Genomic DNA, 21,186 nt, shown 5'->3' with positions numbered 1-21,186 from the left:
TCACTCGTATTTTGTTATTTTATCAAAGTTAACGAACTAAACTGTTGAAAAGGGGTAGGTGGAAGACCAAATTTTACTCTCTGCTCAGCAGATGAGCAGCAGTATTTTATCGGACTACATATTCACCCGTTAACATATACACTTCTCTTGAGGGTACGGGAAGGCATTACAGATAAGCTACTCTTTGCATTCCTAAGAAATGATGAGTGACTCACAACTGTGTCCTGGTGACCCATCACAGTAACCGGATACTAAATATATAGAGCACGCGGACAGCCGAAAACTCCACCTAAGTATGAATTTCAGTAACCGACTACACTTCAGACGTGTGATATCCTGTCTGCTTTCATCCGCACAGCTTAAGTCTGACCACCTACATTTGTTTAAGAAAAAAATATTGAAAAGGTGAAAGACATTAAAAATATGCTAAAATGTTGTTAATAAAACTTTAAAAAGAAGGATAAAGTTGAGAGGAACAAAAACAAGTGTTTGTTTAATAATAACGGCCTGAAGAAAGTTTAATTGCACTTAAGACTGCTGGAAAAGTAAAAGACTAATAAAGATATTGACACATGCCTTCTTTCTGCCAGCATTTCATAAAAGTCTCTGATATCTTGACCCGTTTTCTCCATGGAATGATAAAACGCCAACTGACTTTCTCGATTTGCAAAGTCCACCTGAAAAATAAAGGATAAATCACGTTCAGTGAGGGAAACATCCATTTTGACAACATTTCACTGTCTGCTGCAGAGCCTGAAGATGGGAGCAGAACTGAAAACGGGGATGATAACATTTAACAAAAAAAAGTCACACGCTTCTCAGGACTGGCCCTACGCATCCCCACGAATAAAGACCTTTCTCTCTTAACTCAGTGCAGCCGCGTGGAGCTACGTAACTAACTACCTCCTTACTGGGGTATGCTGTTGTAGCTGCCAGACCAGAGGCTTCTGTTCCGTAAACCAGCAGGAAAAATACACATTATTGACGTTTTTAATACTATGACTCCAATTACAGTTCCAAAGTCCCTTTTCATCTCAACGCAGTGCTACAGCAGGTCAGTATTATTAATCTATTTCAGACTCCACGTTATTTGCTCGGGGTTATACAGCAAGGCAACAGCAGGGATGGGAAAGGAACCAAGCCTCCTGAATTGCAGCTCCCTATTCTAGCTACTTCAAGAGTTGATGTTTTCTAGCCAAGGGCAACAATATTAAGAAGCTAATGGCATAGCTGGTGCAAAAAATTAAGGATTAGAATGGATTTAACTACGTGTATTCCACACAATGCCTTTTTTTTTTTTTTAACATTCTAGTTCCTTCTTTTTTAAAAAAAAATCAGCCTAGATAATTTGTATAACCACAGCAGTGGAGGGCAGACATACACGCATCACGGGTGTTGCTTATTCCAGAGTCACTAAGTAGCAAGACCCACAAACACAAGATATGAAACTTTCGAATGACCACACATTTTGTTGCATATAAAGGCTACTCATACTCAACCACCACGCTTCGAAACTACAGTATATCCAACTCCTAACCCCAATGGGTGTGAAGTTGCTAGGTTAATACACCAGATGAGAGATCATGCTTGAAATCATTACCCACTCTTTAGGAGAGAAGAAAGGAGGAGGAGGAAGATAACTCAGAGGGTTGTCTGACACCTCACGTCCCCAGTTAGTGGAACCGATGGGACAGTCGTAACAGGTATTACCACATTCACCCAAATCCAAGACATCCCTGTAAATGTTAAGTGTCCCTCCAGGAAAAAGTACTTTCTATCTGGTTTTTTTAAGTAGTGTTTTTAATTACTTTTTTTTTTTAAATCTGTTACAAGGAAGGAGCTGCCATTGCAAGAGCAGATTGCACGCTTGGGTTGCCGTACCCCATGGCTACGGCAGATCGCTTCAGCCGGGTCAAGAGCCTGGACATTAGCACGGAGCAGCTGAAATGCAGCGATGTGTTATCCCGGAGGAACTCCCACCCTCAGATTTCACTTTTCTAACATGAAAACAGACAGAAGTTTGCCTTGGATTCGGGTAAATGAGGTAGTAACACGGACACCAACACTCAGGAGCTTAGAGAGACAAGTTCAGTGAAACAAACGGCAGAATACTGGAAAAGGCTTTATAAGTAACGGTTCAAGATACCCTAACATCTTGATAAGCCGAGTATAAAAAAAATAGTTTCAGCCTTTGATGCCTGGGACATACATGTCCCGCTAAGTATTCCTTTTGACTGGCAGTCTGCAAATGCCAGCATTTAAGGGGTAAGGCCTAAATACAATTTGTTTCTCTTTTTTTTTGTTTGTTTTGTTTTGGAGGTCATTCTGCACACCTTAATTTTATTCCCACCGATTTTCCTCCCCTTGGTCTCTTTTACAGCTGCTTGTGCATATTCAATCTCATTGTAGAGAACCAGGGCCATGCCTTTTAAGCGGTCAAACACCACCTGTAAAAAACAAAAAAACAAAACAAAAACCAAATAAGAGCCTCATCCACAGGACTTAATGTCAGTCCCAACAAAATCCTAAGTCATGAGGATACCAGTAAGAAAATAATTTTTTAGCAAGGTAAATTTCCAGGCTTTTCTGATGAGGCATATTGTAATGAAGAGACAATAAAAGGACACGGGACTGCTTTGAATTGTGGATATTGTGGCTTGAGGTATATTATGCCTTTATTTTGTTTTTCTGTATTTTACTTTTAATTTTTTCTCTTTGGTGACTGAGTTTTGTAGTTTCTCTTTGTTTACTTTCAGTTTTTTGAAAAATTTCCAATGTGTTTTAGGGGGGAAAAAAGGTAAAAGGAACATTTAATCCCAAAATGGAAACAGTTTTTGTTATCACAGTCTGCAGTACCACTCGTCAGTTGCTAAACGCCCAATTTCCAAATATTAGCTTCTTTTAGCAACATAAACTTATTATTCAAGCAACAACAGCTACAATAAAGAATGTCAAAGCCGCAACACAAACCCACAAAAATACTTCAAGGAGGCAAGACCCTGATCCTGCGAAGATTTACACACGTTGCTTAACTTCAAGCACATCAATGTCCAACAGAAATACACAGGACAACTCACACGCTTAAGTTTAAGCATGTGCATAAATCTCTAGCACCCACCCACAGCAGGGCAGGTAACGCACTCCCACTGTGTGATACGGGTACGTTGCACAATCACTGACTTTCTTTCTTCTTTCACATACTTTTGTCAGCGTGACTATCCTAACTGCTTTTAAAAAGTCTTTTTTTTGGTCTGATGAAAAAAAAAATAGTTATGTCTAATTATGTAATTAGCATGCATGAGTGTAACTACGTAATTAGACTGCTGTTCCTCCAGTGTTTCTAAATTTCTAAAGAAATTTTGCTGGGGAGAGACTGTACTGCACAAGAGCAACAAATGGTTTCCAATACTCATTATCTCGGCTCATTCAAAATACTTTTTTTTGTTTTCAAAACACCAGAAGCGACTGCTCTATGTATCGGATCAACAGGATGCAAAGCTACAGAGCCCTGTCGGCCAAATTACACCCCAGAGAGAATTTCTCTACCTGAGCTATAAAGCCCTGGACAGTCGGGGTTGAAAGGACAGGATGGGAAGAAAGGAAGACAGTAACAACTTCAAACCACACACCAAAGCCTCCCACCTACCTTTACCACAGGCCCGTATCGGCAGAAATGTCGAGTTAAATACTGATCCGTAACGTTTGTAGAAAGACCATCTAACCACACGCAGTTTGTAGGCATGCTCTTTCCAAAACCCAGCTGAACACAAAAGGGCAAAACTTCCATCAGTACAATTCACAAGCGTTAAACTAACTGAACAGAGCACACCTAATTAAAGAGTTATTTGAAGAAAGCTAGTCATTTGCACCGATTTTCTAAAATTAGCATCTCGCGCAGGTGCAAGCAAGACAAAAATCAAATAGCAATTAATGAAAATAATTCTGCATGCTTAAACAAATACAGTGTTTGACAACATTTGTTTCTTCTACAATTTGAATGCTTCTGAAAAGTGACAGGTTGACAGCTCTGGGGACTGACAGCCTCTGTTAATCATCAGTACCGGTACAGCTTCCCAGCACGGCCTCGCCAGATGCGGACCTCCAAGACCAGGGAATGTCAGTCTCCAAGTCTACTCAATCCTGGGGCTCCTTGCTGAGACAGCCAACAAAAATGCTGATTAATCCCAATTATGGTGGTGGTTGAAAGCATCACACTCTAATCTGACCGACGCATTAAAAAACATCTTTCTTCCATAAACTATGCTGTTGCAAAATATCCTGTGATGCTGTAAACGAAAGTAACAAGAAGGATACAGTCCACGGGAGGATTTCTTTACCTTGAGCCGGTTATTTCCAAGATATTCCCCATCCATCTTCTTAATTGCTTTACACACACTTGCAATATCACAGTACTGCAGGAATGCATACTGAGGAACACCGTTCACTTTCTTAATGTCGATATCCTGGGGAAAAACACAAAACAGAACAATCGACAGTCAGCAACAGGCCGAAAAGGACGTTCAACAGTGTCAATTAGATCTAAGTGGACCTTTTTTTGAGAGACAGACACATGGTACGGCAAGCACTCGTTAATTAATATTTTCTTCAGAGAGAGGATTTAAACAGTAATAGACAGTTAAAAACTTCACTGTTCTACTGTATCTCATTCAATGACAAAACCAAATCCTCACTGACGCAGGGAAAGCTCTTCATAATGCAGATTTAAAATTCAACCCTGCAGAAGTAAGCCTGACCTGATCAACAAACAGTAGCTTCAGTTTGTAATATTACGTCAAGAGACAACTCTGAATCAAAGAAATACAGATTAATTTTCGCTCGCAGAGGCTCAAGAGAAAACAACCTGCTCCCATCCTCATTTCTGAGCCAAGAGGCAAGCAGCGTTTCTTTTCCAAACAAACATAATCCATTCTGTTCCTAGAAACAGAAAGTGATGCTGGACTCGTCTCTTGAACCAACTTGGCACTGACATGGCAAAGGCAAAAAAGATCCTCAACTTCTACCGCTGCTGGTATTTGATCCCAAGCCACCACAGGCCCATTCAAAAGTAAGTGCAGTCACAAGAAAGCTACGAAAGCCTAATAAAGGACGATTTTAATCGATTTAAAAAAACCCAGCAAGCTTGGAGTTGACATTTTGGTTAACATTCAAGCTCAGCACTAGTACTGGCAAATGTACCGAAAGCCTCTGAACAAACTCATGATATTATGATTCATTCCGAGCTGAAAATAGAAGGTGAAGTGTTTCGTTTTATTTGTTTAAATAGCACAAGCTTCCTTTGTGAGCTACATGCCAACGCCAGCACACGAATTTAAGCACAAACGCTCCAACATCCAGGACAGACTAATTTCATGGTTAATAAATTTAGGAACAAGGCAGCAGTTTGATACGGTCTCACCCAAGAGCTCTTTATCTGGGAAAACAGAAGTAAACAGGGAGATTTACGCAACTATTAGACTTCTATAGCCCCGGCCTAATGATTTAAGTGGAATACTAACAGAGGAATACATTTCCAAGTGTCTGAAGTAGCACGATTGCAACCAAGGCAAATTATACTTGACCACTCACCCTGGGCAAACAATTCCTTCTGACAGGCAAATAAAATATCATTACTTTGCTCATTAGCCATCAGAAAGGTGATAAAACTGGTCCCATTTGCACCTGAGCTTCTAAGTTTTCATGGAAACTGTGCAAGGCAGCACTGCTACCAAATTCTGACCGATTAATAATGTTGACAGGACAGCACTATTTCACAGAAAAGCCAATTTACAAGACAGTGCACTACTACTGATAAGCATCTTTATCAGGACAGCTCTGCTGGTACAACATCAGAAAAGGGTTTAAGCTGCAGACACTGCGTGAATTCATAAATCAGTGTTGATGTCAAGGATACAGCGGAGGCTGGATGCACAAGAGCTGCCAGACATCATAAAATGTAAATTTTCTATTTGTCCACACCATATATGGAAGCACGCCTCCTCTTCTTTTTGGGAAGAAGTACGTATCGGGTTCCTGGTGTGTGTGACTGATACCTCAATGGTTACAAAAATATGTCGGAGCAGAATGAGTAAGGCACAGCATGTTCATAAGCAGCCGCAGCTACCAGTGAGTACATAAACTATCAGTGCTGAAGCCCAGGTGCAATTAAGTAAACCGACTGTGGATAGTTACTTTACTTTTCTGGAAAATTTCTCTTAAATGCAGTATTGACACGACTTGATAGAAAGCAGCATGAGGAGAGGAGAGGGGGATGACTGCTGCTCTATCTCGTTCAGATACGCCTGCTCAGCCGAAACCCCAAATCTCACACGTGTCATCACTAATCCATCTGCTCTGCGCCTCTCCTGCCCTGTTGTCAGGGCACAGACTGTGATAGCTGATGGCTACTTCCACATGCAGCAACTAAACCCTTTGTTTCAGAAATCAACAGGAAACTGCGACCATAGAGTTGTACTGATTCAACACGAAAATAACACCAGGCATATTTACATCCCAACTACCGAGTTAGGCTTTTCTGCCAACGCTCTGAGCTAGCAGAAGACACATTCCTGGTAAATGCTCCGAGGACTGTTTCTACTGCGAAATTATCCCCTCAATTCACGTGTGCTAAGATTTCACTCAACGCAAAGAAAAGCTTTCAGGTATATTCCAGCAAGATGAATGACTCAGATTATTATATAAAGACTGAATTATCTGCCATCGACACTATGATTTACCGCTGCTCGTAGCATTTTACAGGTCTGTACAGAAAGAACGGGCAATGACACCCTACACAGTACAGAGAATTCACATACCACTATTCCACCAAAGCGCTGAAAGATGTTGCGAAGGTCATGGTAGGTGGTTGTTTTCTCCAGGTTGCCGATGAAGAGAGTTCTTGTTGCTTTCGGGTGAAACTCATCTATCCTTTCATCCAAAGGACGAAATTCATTCTCGCTTTCTGTTTCTAGAAGCAAAAGAGAGCAGGAAATTTGTAATGCACGGAGGCGTTTTTCATGTGGGTTCGGTTCATGCTGATTTGTTTGTTCAAGCAAATGCTCGTCTTCCTGACGAGCAGATATGATCTGAACGAGAGTAACCAATGTCTTTGACAAAAATACGCAGTACTACACTTGTGAATTGTGTTATTTACATGGCATTTGAAATCTCTGCATCACACCACTGGGTGAGTGCTGAGGAATTTGAGCATCCTCAGGTGAAAAGTAGCTGCATACTCCAACTGCTTCTCTAGAAATTTTTTCTTTTAACAAGTATTAATGCCTACCATGAATTCAAATAAGGCTTCACTGTACTTGGGGGGAACAGCACATGGAAGAAGTTTGCTTTCACGAATCAATTTTTAAACAAGCAACTGAAGTACAGACTGACAACCACGTGCTCAATGCTATAGTTTTCACTGGTCGGTCATTCGGGCTATGCTGCCTTAGCCTCAAAAATGCAGCCATCGTTAGCCGTTTTAATTAAAAGCAGAAAAACCAAGCCCGTGAGGACTCAGTGCTATGCTTACACCACCCACTGGCTTCTGCTCCGCTGAGACATGGAAGATGAGATTGTTTCTTCCAGCAGCCAGCAGATCCCACCGTTTGAGAGGATGGCAGGTTTCCTTCTCTGAGGTTTCAGACTGGAACTCTCTCCCTGTTTGACCTAAGAGCATCCACTCTTCTTGCTCTGGAATTTATTCTGGCGTATTTCCCAGTTTCTTTAAATTATGTTTCTGCAGAAAGGCAGTTTTAACATTTCTTAACTCCTATGCTGCCTCTTCACAACGGCCCATGAATATGCCCAGAGCGGTCACGTGTCCAGTGCAAGAAGGGCATGGACCTTACCTGGTCCTATCCAGGCCGTGACTTCAATCTGCATGCCAAAGAAAAGTTTTCCTTTTGAGGCATTTAGTGCTTTTTCCTGGTCCTCCTGCTGTCGGAAGAACACCAGTCCATACCGTTCCTCAGAAGCCCCATGAATCTGCACCGACGTCACCTTTCCATACTTCTTGAATTCGTGGAAAAGTCCATCTTTAAGGCTTGTATCTAAACCAACAAATAAACATTAGTACTATAAAAACGTATTTTTTACCAACTTAGTCGCACCATAAAAGACATGAAGAAATCTGATATTCCTTCTGAAATGCGACTTCACGCAGTTTAACCTGAATCTCAGTGTTCACAGAAGTGCCTTTTTAATTTTGGGTGTTAATTTTGCCACTGTCAAAAGCTTCTGGCTGATCCTCCTCTTTGCCTTGATTTTTAAACCCAAAAAACCACACACGCAGGGGTTTACATCACTAAAGCTGGCAGTGTATGGTTATTACTTCCACGAGACATCCAATTCAAAATGAAGAAGAAATAAGCAGTGTTACTTCATTAATAATCCCACACGGATACTGCGTAGAGCAGTTTTCCAAAGCTGGGATGAGGCACCTGGAACAGAGATCAAAGTTATACAGCATTCAGGTCAGTCAATCCAGAAGGATAACTAGGCAGATTAATCAGATTTTGCACAATCTGACTCACGACCACACAATCTGCCTGGGATCTGTGGGGCGTTTACCTCGGCGTCGCGTCACTTCCAGGAGTATTACAGAAATAAAATCTATAGAAAGAATATTAACATTGTGAGGTATGCTGCTCACAAAGTTAATACATATTATTTTAATTCAGCCAGTGCCTTTGTATCCATGAATTATGTTACAACTGTTTTAACAAATGATCCCATGCTGTTTTTTTCTGTGGGATCTCTCCGGCATTCAGCACAGGGAACAGAGCGCAACCACGTGTGCTCCTCAGTGTGTGGTTTCTTGCATTATTTACCATGCAATATTCAATGCCATTACGAATATGCTCATGAGTGTTTTACAGCACTCAACATTGCAACAGAAAACCCTGAAGTTTTTGTATTAAAAAAGAAACTGAGGCCTGGCGAGAATAAATGGTCCAAGTTTTAAGTGAAAAATTTGAGATGCTTCAGGTTTTTCCTCGGGGAAATCCACATTACTGTTTCAAAGCACCAGCTCCAGTAGCTGTTAAGTGCTCAAGCCCAGGGACTCGAGCTAGGGACCTGCAGGATTTCTCACAGATGGTCACTAATTAAGCAATTTTCCCACCGTCACACAAGAACTGAGACAGAAGCAGAGAAAGAATCCCGTCCTCGGAGGCAGCACGTGGCTGCCATGTCAAAGACACGATAAAGGTTATTTAACCAGTCCCTAACCTGCTTCCTATTCCTTTTTTCCCTATTTCACTTTCCCAAGTGAATTTACCTGTTGAGCGCACTGGAAGATTTTGAACCTTGATCCCAAAACTTTTCCGGGGTTCATCTTTCTCCAGAGATGGAAGCAGCTGGGATGCAGGTGCTGGGACGGCTGTCGACTGAACTGACCGTGCTGGGGACTCGTCGCTCGAGCTGCTGCTGGAGTCACTGCTATAAACGGCATGGAGGAAACGACAGATGAATGCATGGAGACGCAAAGCGACCAGAGGACAAGGGTATTTTATTTAAAAAGCAAAAATGTCAGAGTTTTTGCTCGTCTACAGGCCTTCCTCTCTCCTTTGCCTGATGCAGAAAATCCCGTTTCCAGAACACAGCCCAGTTATACACAGGAATTTAGAGTCATTCTACAAATATTCTCCTACAAAGCCCTCAGAGGAGACAGTCAGGGAAACGGAATATGGGTAAAATGTCAGACAGATCCTGTTACGTGCCGTGACAATGGCGCAGATTTAATTAAGTGTAATACAATGTTGTATCAGCTTAGGAGCTGTGTGGGAAGACTGGAGAAATACAGAGAGGGTACACAGGTCTGCCAAAGCCTAAAAATCCCTCCCAGCGCTCTCGTGTACAAAAAAGAATTATTATCGTGCTTTCAGGTGCCACTGTCAATCTGAAAGTCAACCCTAGAGTTCTCCTCAGTGCCTCTTGCATATCTTTAATAAACGATCCATACCGCTGATGATATAAAAATCTCGTGCGAGAAAATCATGGCACGTTTTTTTTGATCAACTGCTCGAGAATAACCCGGGCAGATGTGTATGAACCAGCAAACGCTATTTGCAGGCTCAGCCTCAGCGGCCAACTTCAGGGCATAAAGAATTCACACCCAAGACCATCTTTTATAAACAATAATTACAGCAGAACAGGATTTGCATATTAGATCATACAGGGAGTCAATCTAGTCCACCAACTCTTGACGGTGCAGATTGTTAGATGCTTCGCAGGAGAGTAAGAAATACAGAGAATAATGTTATTAAAGCTTGCCCAGTGGGGACACGTCATCTTCTTCAGTGGCTGATTTCTTCCCCGAGGCATGAGGGCTTATAACATCGCTAAAAATAATTTTGTCTGACATAACCCTGGAGACTCGCATTCTCCATTACACGAGCAGCCTTCTAAAAAATTCTGCTGGAATTTTAACTCGGAGGCTGGAGGGGGGAGATCTGCCACGTACAAAAATAACCCCATCAGTTTTAAATTTGCTGCTTTCGATTTAATTTTTGTGTTTCTCTCCACATCATATCAGAAAAATGATAAGCAAGTTTTATCTTTTTCTTATCTTAAATTATTTCATAGGCTTCTTACATTCCCTCTTTACATTAAACCATTTAACGTTTTCTAGTCTTTTCTCAGGGAAACCATTTCAGGCTTCTAATCATTTTCATGATTTGATTTTGTGACCTCTTCTACTACACTCCTTTTTTGTGGGTGTACGGTTTATATAATGCCAGGGTAACAGCGAGAGAGTCATTTTTCTTAAAACATTCCAGAAAACTGGTTTTTTTTCCTCAACATCTTGGTGTAACGAGAGCTGTGGCACATCACTAAAAGCCCCTGGGCTCTGTCCCCATTATATGTGGAGGCACAGAAGAGAGGGCAATCTTTGTCCCAAAATGCTTACAAACAATCGAAGGAGGATATAAAAACACACCAGACCAAAACAAAACCAAACAAAAAAGGTCAAAAATGCAGAAGTAATAATAAACATGAGAAACTCTCCTCCCAGTCTCACCCTCTCCTTACAACCCTCCCATCCAGTTGACATCGAGCCGCTTCACACGTCGGTGCCTTTCCCACACACTCTCCTCCTACTCCTCTGTCCCTGGAGGAGGAAATTCAGTGGCGCTTTGGGAAAGGAGAGAAAATAAAGCCATGCCAGAAAAGGAGTGAAAAAACCGAGCCCTTCCTCCTGCCCTCCTCTCCCGAGGCGGGCTCTGCTATACACTTGCCAAGGGGCAGCCACCCTGCACCACCCAACCTGTTATTTCATATACAATGATGTTTCCCCTTCCAATCTATAGTCCCTTGGGTTTCTCAGGTCTGAATGTCCTACCGCCAAGATGCCTGTTCACAGCCTCATTTTTCTTCCGAATTTGTAAACCGCCTTTCTTTTTGCCTCACCTGCATTCATGCAACCTGCTTTCACGCTCTATTAATAACCTATTTCATTGCTAAAAGTGAAGCATGCTGCAATTCACTCTCCATCTTTTGCCCATTTATCCCATTCCCTCTGCCTCCTACCTTTCTGCTAACTCTGGCAATGCCAGATCACCTCAAGTCCTCATTAAATTGAAGTTCTTCTCTACAGCATTTTGGGAAAAGGAGGACAAACCCAACCCCAGGCGAACAGGCCTTCAGTAGTCTCAAGGGTGGTAACATCAGCCATAGCCTACTACTATGAAGTAAGTTGGCAAAGAATAGAGAAACTTAGTTTAATGCACAAATATAATCAGAGAATGTGTGTGTGGAGAATCTGAAAATAATTCCCAAGCTGAGAGCAGTACGGCGTGGTTTACCATTCCCCTGGGGAGGGCTAAAATAAGATTTTAGGGCTGCAGCAAGCCTCCACCCCATACGCATTTTTACTTTCCCTTCTCGAGTCTTGATACTCGGTATTAAGATCAACTATGTACTTCCTAAAGCATTTTAAATATTCTACTTTGCTAAGATTGTATCTTTTAAGTAAGAGGCAGCATTGGATTTCTATTTAAGCAGTGCTTTAAAATGGGAACAGGCTATTTTTAGCTTTTTTTTTCCTTATGAGGATGTTTAAAATATGAAACATACTGTTAAAATCACAGCATTCCACTGGGAAAAAAAGATAATCTCTGGGTAACACCGTAAAATGTCCAAGCAGCCTAACAGGGTGATAAATTCTACAAGAGTGTGAATTCCACGCAACTTTGGGAAACAAAGATCATGCTGTTAATTTCCACTTCCCCAGGGAGTTTTAGGGATACGTGTCCCTAAGCAAATCAAGGCTTTCTGAGACATTCCAGAAAAAAAATTCATTATTTCCTGACTCTGTTTTTAGAAAGGAAAAAAAATGGTAGCAAGAACAATTCCTCTTTCTTTAGGGAAAGCCTCACCACTTTTCCAATTGAAGAAACGTGGATGTAATAACTCAAAAGTAAGTCAAAGGTTTTATATTCTGTGAATAGGAGAATGATGGAGGAGTTAATTATAGCTGCTGTGTCATCCACTTATAGCACACAGCAGAATCAAAATAAAGCATCTGACAGTGAATTATGTGTAGTCTCAAGCAGAAAAACAGAACTATCTTTCAACTACCCCAGCTTTAAAAATATACAAGACTAAAGCACGTAAGCCGCACAAGGACATGTTCCCAGAATATTAAAATGAGAATATGGCTTTTCTTTTCCCTGTGAGTAATTTTGAAAACAACTGTCCTTTGCCAACTCGCAGAAAATAAGTTATTAAAAATTCTACTAGCAAAATTAATTTTAGCAAAACAAGCGGGGGAAATTTTAGCATGGGAACATAGCAGATAGGTTAAAACCACAGTTCTGATACCCTGCTTCTTGAAAGTATTTCAAGTAATCAATAGGTCTTGGGGCAGGCCAAAAATGGCATAAAGAAAATGGCTTTGTAACTTCATTTTGCACTTCCGCTAACAGTATTAAACCCGCAATGATTTTTTCCAGAAGCAGAGCGTGCTCTGGCACCCAGCCTTTTCCCAACACGGGAAAACCTGCTCTTCAACATCCATGTAAACTCAGCGGAGCAGAATGCCAGCACGCAGAAAAACTAATCTCCTGAGCTGTCACAACACACGCGTTTCACAGAGAGGGAGCCTGTGCTGGGAATTTGCTTTTTTTAAACATCTCGGGCTTACAGCTTCAGTTGCCTCTTCGGTGGTTTGCAGACTACTTCTGGTGACGTATGCTCAGTTATGAAGAACTTGAGCATTTAACCAGGAAGGATTTCAGATGCTCTTTTGTCCAGCCCAGACAGCTTCTAAAATTAGTTTCACTCCAGCTTTTATCATAGCACCATAGAGATTTAGAATGGAGATTTTTGATTTTACTGCTGGCAAAATCAGATGGAAAACCTGAGCTGTAAGGGAGATCGTTCTTAATAAGGAGGTGGACACGAAATCCTTTTCTCTTACACATGCACTCTACTACAAGCATAGTTTACAAGCCCTTTTAAAATATTAATCTGCCTTCTATAATTGTCTACCATGTTTTACATAGGACGCGCGTGTTCTTACTCACAGTATTTATCTATGTATCTATTGTGTATTAGTCGAGATAAAATCTACTCATCCAGTCTTCAAGTTTTATCCATGTGGGCCGAGTCCCAAAGGCTCAACGTGTGAGAATCTAGCAATGGGGTTCAGCTCACAAAAACGATCCCCAAATACGCCCGGTTTCAGTACGCTGCAGCTAATTTAGCACACGGAACTTTCCTTTTCTCGCTTATAACTGCAAAGATGACATTTCAAATCCTGGTGCACGCATCCTATATAACCAGTCTTCATTTCCACAGAAATACCTCATTTTCAAGTAATTGCCTTCTGCAGTTCTAGCAACTAACTATGAAGTTACGCTCCGTTTATGTCTGAAAAATGAAAGCACTTGAGCGAAGAATACAAAGTGAGCCGTTCGCTTTGTTCCCCAGCAAAAAGGAGATAAAAGAGAGACTCCAAACCAGTCGATGTAACAGGATACCCGCTGCTTTTCGTCAATGGCAGCTGCGCTGAATCAAGGGATCTCGCTATCCTTTTGCAATTTTAAAATGTGGGACAATTGTTATTTCTGCGAATTGATTTGAGAACAGTGAGTCAGCTGTAAGGCTGGTGACTACCCTCCTTACAGCAAGCAGGAAACACCCCGGCCTTCGTGGAAAATGTAGCAGAAAGAAGCACTAACAGGCACCGCGGGCGATGCGCTGCCAAACTTCAGGTTTAAAAACAAAACAAAACCAAACCAACCTCCGACTGTCAGCACAAGTTAAGCAACAAGCCACCTAAAATCACTGGAGACCCTTTTCATTTTTCAAGGGAACCCATGCCAAATTTCAGCAGGAAAAAAAAAGTAAAAATGAAATTTTTTGTTTTTTAATAGCTGCCTTCAGAAAATGTTTAACCAGAACTGGTAAATGATCCAGGATGCTTTTTACAGAAATATGCAGAGCGATTACCTTTTTTCCTGCCAAAATTAACTGAAAGCAGGAACTCTGCCTAGATCAGCTATGATTCAATACCCTGTCAAAATAATCTCTAAGTAAAGATTATCTCCTAGAAAGATCTATTCGGGACCGTAACACAGGACAACCTCCCGCAGCACGAGTCCAGGCTGACGGCAGGTTATTCTCACGGCTGATGTCAGCAGCAGATTCCCAAGTCGGGTCAGGAAATCCAAAGTTAACGTACAGTCATCTCCGAACGGAAGCAACGGGAACCCTTTTTTTCTCGTCCCTCCCTTTCCAGATCCGAGTTAAGTCACCGTAGATGATCTCTATGCAAAAAAGCACCAGCTGCAAAAGTCGGCTAGTGACAGTGCTGTGTGCTGATCAGCTCTATCCAGGAGACACAAATCCTTGTGATACTTTATATATCGGCGATAGGCTTCGGAAACAAACTGCCAGTTACGTTTCTTGGACCTGGGAAAACAGCGCCAGAAAATTGGTCAAAGTATCCTGAATGCACAAATGTCTTGTTTGGAAAAAAAAAAAGAATTAAAAAGACCTGATTATTGCCAGCCAACCTCCAGTGAAAAATATGACGCTAACTGCTTAAAAAAGAAAAACCTTAAAAAAAGCATCATATTCCATTCTAGCTATAGATTAAAGGATCTTTGCCCATGAAACACTTCGACTTCTCTTCTGGATGAAAAATTATATATTGAAATAATATATGCACAGGTCTATTACAGGCTGCTATTTCTGTCCTACTACTAAATACTACATGAATCTGAAAAGGTATTTAACCAGAATCTCCCCCTTTCTCTACACATGTGCAGGTCAAAAAATGCACATCAAATTACACGTCCCATAATAAGAACAGCAAGTAACCCATTCCCACAAAACTCAGACTCCACCAGGTTACTCCAACAACCCAGATGGCTGTTCTGCCACATTCAAGGAGGAATAACCACGATGAAAATTCAAGCGGTCTGGGCAGAGGGTTAGCATCTCTTTGTCGGAGCAGATTCCAACGCTGACCTAAATATGCAAGTGAGCAGCAGGTAGTTGTTTTGTACACACAATGTTTCCCGCATCATATGAGCCCACAGCAGTGTATTTGTAAGAAAAACAAACATCTCTCACATCTGCGGAAATAAATAGGGGTGTTTTTTTCCTAGTTAAAAGGAGTTGCTGAACCTGAAGTTAAAGATATCAGAAAACCCAGCCAAACATCTAAAGTTTGTTTGCATGAAGAGATCAAGAGGTAACAAATTGTTGCCGTATTTTGCAGACTACAGGCGAGCAGCTGAAGGGGCTCAGCCCACACGCGCATACCACCAAGAGCCTGAACCCTGTTCTTCCATTTCAAAACAAAGCTTTACATTTTAAATAAGCATATAAGCAGACTCTGGCTGCTCGGTGTGAAAGGGTGGAGAAAGCGAGCAGGGGAGCAGAGAGCTACGCCTAGTATCCTCTCGGTGTAATTACCCTGTGCCCATCACCCCGGCCTCCAGCACCTTCGGAGCTCGTGGTGCAAAGCACGCCGGGATGCGACTGCATGACATTCTTGGCACCCTTTCAAGCCGCTGAGAACTTGCCACCCAAGGAACTTTGGTTTGTATATGTCACACACACAGCCTCAGAAGTATTTAACAACACACAGCTATGATAAAACAACCTACGGGGGGGAGGGGGAGGAGGAAGACCTACCGCATGGAAGTGGAAAACACATCACAAAAAGCACACAACAAATAAAAAAAGCATTTACTGCTCTGAAGAAAGGTCATTGAATATTGCAGACAAGTGGCATTAGGACACCCTCTTTCCCTTAACTTTTTCTGTCTTACCACACCCAGAAAGGAGACTTAAGAAATCTCCTGCTAGGCTGGAATCCTAAATCGAAAGAAATGAAATTAAACGATGTTTAAAGGCCATGGGAAAGCAACACAACCATGACAACTCGCTGCCTTTCAGCTGGCCAAATAACACAGGCTGCTTGCGGTATTTTTTTTTCAGTCTTTGACCAGTAAGTTTTTTAAGATACAGTCTCCAGATAATATTTACCATATATTTAACCCATGTCAAGTCACTTATTAACATCGCTTTTTAATTTCTGTGACAGGCCATATTAATATTTTTACTTTAGTCATTTTATCATGATATCTGACACCTGAACGTTGATGAGAAACAGCAGGCTGAAATGGATCACGGAAAAGATGACAATGTCGCTCAGAAGGACAGAGGACTACTCCCACCCCCAGAACCACCTTTCCCCTGGAGCCACATGCTCTGAGAGTTTCAAGACAGCCGTGGGCTCCTTTTAATTCTTCCCTGCAACTAAATAATCCATTACGATCGCTAAAAATACGTATGTTTGTATTAATCCCTGCCTGGCTGATGGAGACTGTGCCCAACCCCAGTTGGTGTTACCACCCCGCTCCTCAACCTACGTCCCTTTGTCCTCAGGCTTGAACTTCGTACGGCCAAGAATGAAAAACGCTAACCTGGGAAAAAAAAAAGTCTGGGTTACAAACACAGCAGCCTATCTACGTAGCAAACAGCCAACTCAGCAGCCACAACAGCTTACTACTGCTGGGAAGACGCTACTTAAGTCCTCTGCTCCCCGTGCTGGCTGTTAACTCGGCCATGGATGGGTTTGGTGTTGAACTCGGGAGCAGCTGGAGTTGCCTGCCTCCCCAGCCACTGCCTTTTCGAAACACGGATGCTCCCAGGGAATGGTGGGACCGCTCACGCTCAAAAAGGAAACTCCGGGAAGCCGGAGGAAATGCTTTCTCAGCAAACGGCCACGGTGACGGAGCTTGGTGCTGGGAAAGATTAAAGTCATCGAGGCCTTGAGGGTGAAGTACAAAGCCAGCTCTTTGGTGTAGCTTTCCCACAATTAAGCTTCCACCGATGCAAAGAGGGAAGAAAGAGGGTGGGTGTGAGAATGTGCGAGCCCAAAGAGCCTCTGGTTTTTAACGTTACCTTCATCGAGGGAAGCCCTGGGTCAAAAACCAGCCCCTGTGAGAAGTTCCGCTGCAGCCACCCCAAACTCCCACCTCCTCTGACCATGCCGGGCTTCAGCCAAATTATTTCAAGCACCGCCGGGACTCGCCTGCAGAAGAGCTGCCACTCAAGGCTGCCGGCACCGTAAGCCTGCAATCGCAGCGGCTTTTAAAAGAAAACGGCGGGGCAGAGTTCACCGCTACAGCAGAGGAACGGCTTGTTCAGTCTAGAAGAAAAATTGCTTTCAACCCTTCGGCCAAAATTAGCGTAATACTGTTAAAGTAAACAGCTTTTGCCAGCTATCTGCAGATGATCTAAATTAATATTTTGCAACTGTCACCTCAAAGCATATGAAATATTTAAAAAAAAAAAAAAAATTTAGTTCAAGACTCTTGGGAGGTAGGTATGTCTTAACATCCCTGCATTGCAGATGGAAAAATAAGGTAAGAAGAGGCCAAGGGCTTTGCCCAAGGTCATTCAATGAATCACCAAGGGAGCAGGCTGAGGAACTTGATCTCCTGGCTCGCAGGAGGCCAAATCTTTTCAAAATACCGAGAAAGCAACATTTAAAGGCAGTTTCCTAAACAACAACTGCACTGCTTTGATGAAGGGATCTCCTAAGCATCTTTAAAAAAAAAAAAAAAAACCACCACCCAACTCCAAGTACTGTCTGTAAGCCAGGAGAGTGAAATGCCATTTAAAATGCAACCACTACTGCGTCCAAGTATGTTACCACATGTTTACTTGAGGAGTAAAAAGCAACTTCTTTTGCCTTAAAAGCACCGTCAAATTATTTCCCAGGAATAACCACTTCTTAATACAATTTTAAAAGCATTCGGCCTTAACTATACTGACATCGTGTTGAGCATTGGACATTTTTTCAGAAGAAAAGCCTTTTTCATGCATATGCTAAAAACAAAAAAGCATCAGCTCTGATTCGCCTCCAGGTTATTTCAGTCTTGCAGAGGTATAAATGTTTTTTTAACATAAAGCTGCTGGCAGATCATGGCAAACAGACCCGCAGAATTAATTCTGTCTTCATGTTTTGGAAAAGCATCACACCTTGCCTTAAAAAAAACCAAACCTGGCACTATTTTTATGCCCTACATTCCTGACAGCTCTCATTTGTCTGCCATCTGGCCCCACACACGCCCCATCGACTCCACCCTCAACCGCTCCTTACCTTCTACTCCCCGGGGCCGCTCTCCCGGCCCGCGCGGGCAGCGAGCCCCTAACCTTGTGCTCTGCCCTGCCAAAAGGCGGGTGAGATCATCGCCTCCCTCTTCAAGGCACTGTTTTAGCGTTAGACAAAATGCCATTTGTCGAAATTCCCGATTCGGAGCGGTTTTGAAATGGTGCATCCTCTCTTATAAACAAATAGAATTGTTCTTTGGATGGGAGTTGCAATGAAAAGCATGCCAAGATACACAGCTGATAAACAATGCCTCTTAAGTAAAATTGGGAACACGCGAAGCTTAATATAGAAATTCCATTTATGGCAGATAACGCTGTGGAAGTTTAGTACTTCTAAAAATGGTCACCATTGTCCAAAGAGCGAAATCTAAAAGAAAAAAGACAAAGCGACCCTAGTTCTCCGTCAGAAATAAGTACATTTATTAAGGGCGTTTTTCAAACAGAATTTCTATCTTCTACAGCCTTTTAAAGAAACGCCAAACAGATGAAGGGAAGAATAATTTCGGAGGCTTTTTTAAATCCCCTTTTTTAGACCAACTACAGCAACTGGAAGATGCACGCGAGCACTTTGTCAAACCGGAACGGTAGCTGCTATTCTCATGTAAAGGACTACTTAAAATGGAAGGCCTGGGAAAAAAAATGTCATTTCTGTGATCTCAGGCGGCATACATTATAAAAGAGGAGACATTTGATGAGTTGTATGCTAAGGATTAATTTGCCATTTAAAAATGCAGAGAACAGATGGATCTCTTGGCTAGGGCTATATTTGGGAATTACCTCATTTTCTGCCCACATGCAAATAAAAATACAACTAAAAGTAGAACTTTCTGTGAAATTTCACATGGGTGAAAAGCACTTAAAGTCACAAAAATAAAAAATAAAGGACAATCTTTGTATGAAACAGGTAAAGCGCTATAGCCTAGTGAATGTAGATCACGTTGGTGCAGAAAATGTGTCTTTACGTTTGTCAAGCAACTATATAGTAACGCCAGCCTTAGAAATTAAAAAAACAAAACCAGTATCACATGAAAGAGTGGTCCTCGTCTTTGTCTCTTAAGAGTAACTTCTGAAAAAGCATCCTATTGTAATTTAATTCAGCAGTATTTGTTATGATTTAGTGATTAAACCTCCACATGGTCAGAAGTCCAGGGACTCCCCTTCCCAAAAGCCTGGGACAGTTCCATCACACTAACCAGGGATTGGAAAGCAAGTTGAGGACTTAGATATTTGTGGGAAAAACGCAAAAGTAGGGAAAAATGCAAATGAAAAATGCCTTACGCCCTCACAACTCCCTGGATCGACTGCCTTTACATCCCCGGCCTCCATACCACATGGCAGCAGCAGCATTTAGTTACTAGGGCTGGGAAAGGAGGAGCAGCATGAGGCAATTTAGCTGGTACGCTGGAGATTACGGGACAGAAGAAAAGTCCTCCGAGGAATTCCCACACGCAGAGCCTACATGCCCCACCTGTGTGCTTCCCTTACGGGATTTAGGGCTGACCGAGAGCAGGCTTTAAAACCTCCAAACCATAGCTGCACAGCGAGGCACAGTCTGCAAGCCACACATACATCTTCCTTTTTTCACACGTGATTTCTGAAAGTTACAGGGAAACTGCATACTAAACAGCAAAACCAACGTAAACTACTTCTGAAGTAACTGCTAGATAGCATCTAGTTGTTGGAGAAACACAACAAGCCATTCCTCACTTCCCACCGCCTCAAAACAAACAAACAGAAAACTTACACACCAGCATTTACCCAGCAAAGCCCCGACCGGCGCAGCACGTCTTCGGCGTATTCCCGGACTCTGAAACAGGGATAAACACAGCTCCACGCACACTGAGAAAGCCAAAGAGGAATAGAAAATTTGTACTAACCCGATAGCTTCCTTTCTGTGACTATTCATCCTCCACAATCCAGACAACAGGACATACCAGGCAGTAAACAAACATTGAAGGGAGGGACTAACTTCAAAGCAACTGTGTAAATCTTACATAATTTGAGGGTTTAAGATCTTGCAGCAACCTCTTACCGAACGAGGTGTCAGATGATACAAGGAGGTCAAACCTGTAGCAGCCGGAATAAGTAGGGCACTTGCATCTCTCAGTCAGCCCAGCCCGGCACCATTTGTCCGTGGGGACCCAGTGCTGCTCATTCTTGGGAATTCACTTTCAGGAGGGGAACAGTGCCTTTCTTTCACACCTTATCGCACTAGAAAAGCTTTCTACTCTCTCAAACGGACGAAAGATAATAAAATACATGAATGCCCTTATTGCTGGAGATGTGCCTTAACGATTCCCCTTTCTAAAGTGTTTGATGAGGCTTTCATATGAGGTATAAAAATGATGAAGATTTCTGGGCAACTGTAGAAGAAATGAGGAGATGGCCTTGAAAGCCACTTCCCTCTCGTAGAAAGGATTCTCCAAAAGGTACTTTTGCTACCATCCTAGATTTCTAAGTGTCTTCTAGCCAAAATCATCGCTTTGAGCTAAATAAAGCAACTGCACACTGAACTCCAGACATTTTTCAAAGAGAAGTATATGAAAGGCT

At 42.2% G+C, this 21,186-nt stretch overlaps 1 protein-coding gene across 3 annotated transcripts in view; it reads right to left on the bottom strand.

Moving 5' to 3' along the window:
- SPEN (spen family transcriptional repressor) overlaps nt 1-21,186 on the bottom strand; it is a 67,127-nt gene that overhangs the window by 13,705 nt on the left and 32,236 nt on the right. For 2 of the 3 annotated variants that reach the window (XM_076356442.1, XM_076356443.1), the window contains exons 4-10: nt 9,275-9,435; nt 7,845-8,045; nt 6,813-6,964; nt 4,338-4,463; nt 3,647-3,760; nt 2,334-2,447; nt 577-677 (exon numbers count right to left, since the gene is read on the bottom strand). In XM_076356442.1, coding sequence (XP_076212557.1) covers nt 577-677; nt 2,334-2,447; nt 3,647-3,760; nt 4,338-4,463; nt 6,813-6,964; nt 7,845-8,045; nt 9,275-9,435 — 969 coding nt within the window. The remainder of the gene's footprint in view (nt 1-576; nt 678-2,333; nt 2,448-3,646; nt 3,761-4,337; nt 4,464-6,812; nt 6,965-7,844; nt 8,046-9,274; nt 9,436-21,186) is intronic. The other variant, XM_076356444.1, reaches the window with a different exon arrangement.

The sequence above is a fragment of the Aptenodytes patagonicus genome, chromosome 19 (genome assembly GCF_965638725.1).
Source record: "Aptenodytes patagonicus chromosome 19, bAptPat1.pri.cur, whole genome shotgun sequence".
Classification (NCBI taxonomy): Eukaryota; Metazoa; Chordata; class Aves; order Sphenisciformes; family Spheniscidae; genus Aptenodytes; species Aptenodytes patagonicus.
The sequence above is the reverse complement of the archived record's forward strand: the minus strand, read 5'-3'. Positions and strand labels throughout refer to the sequence as shown.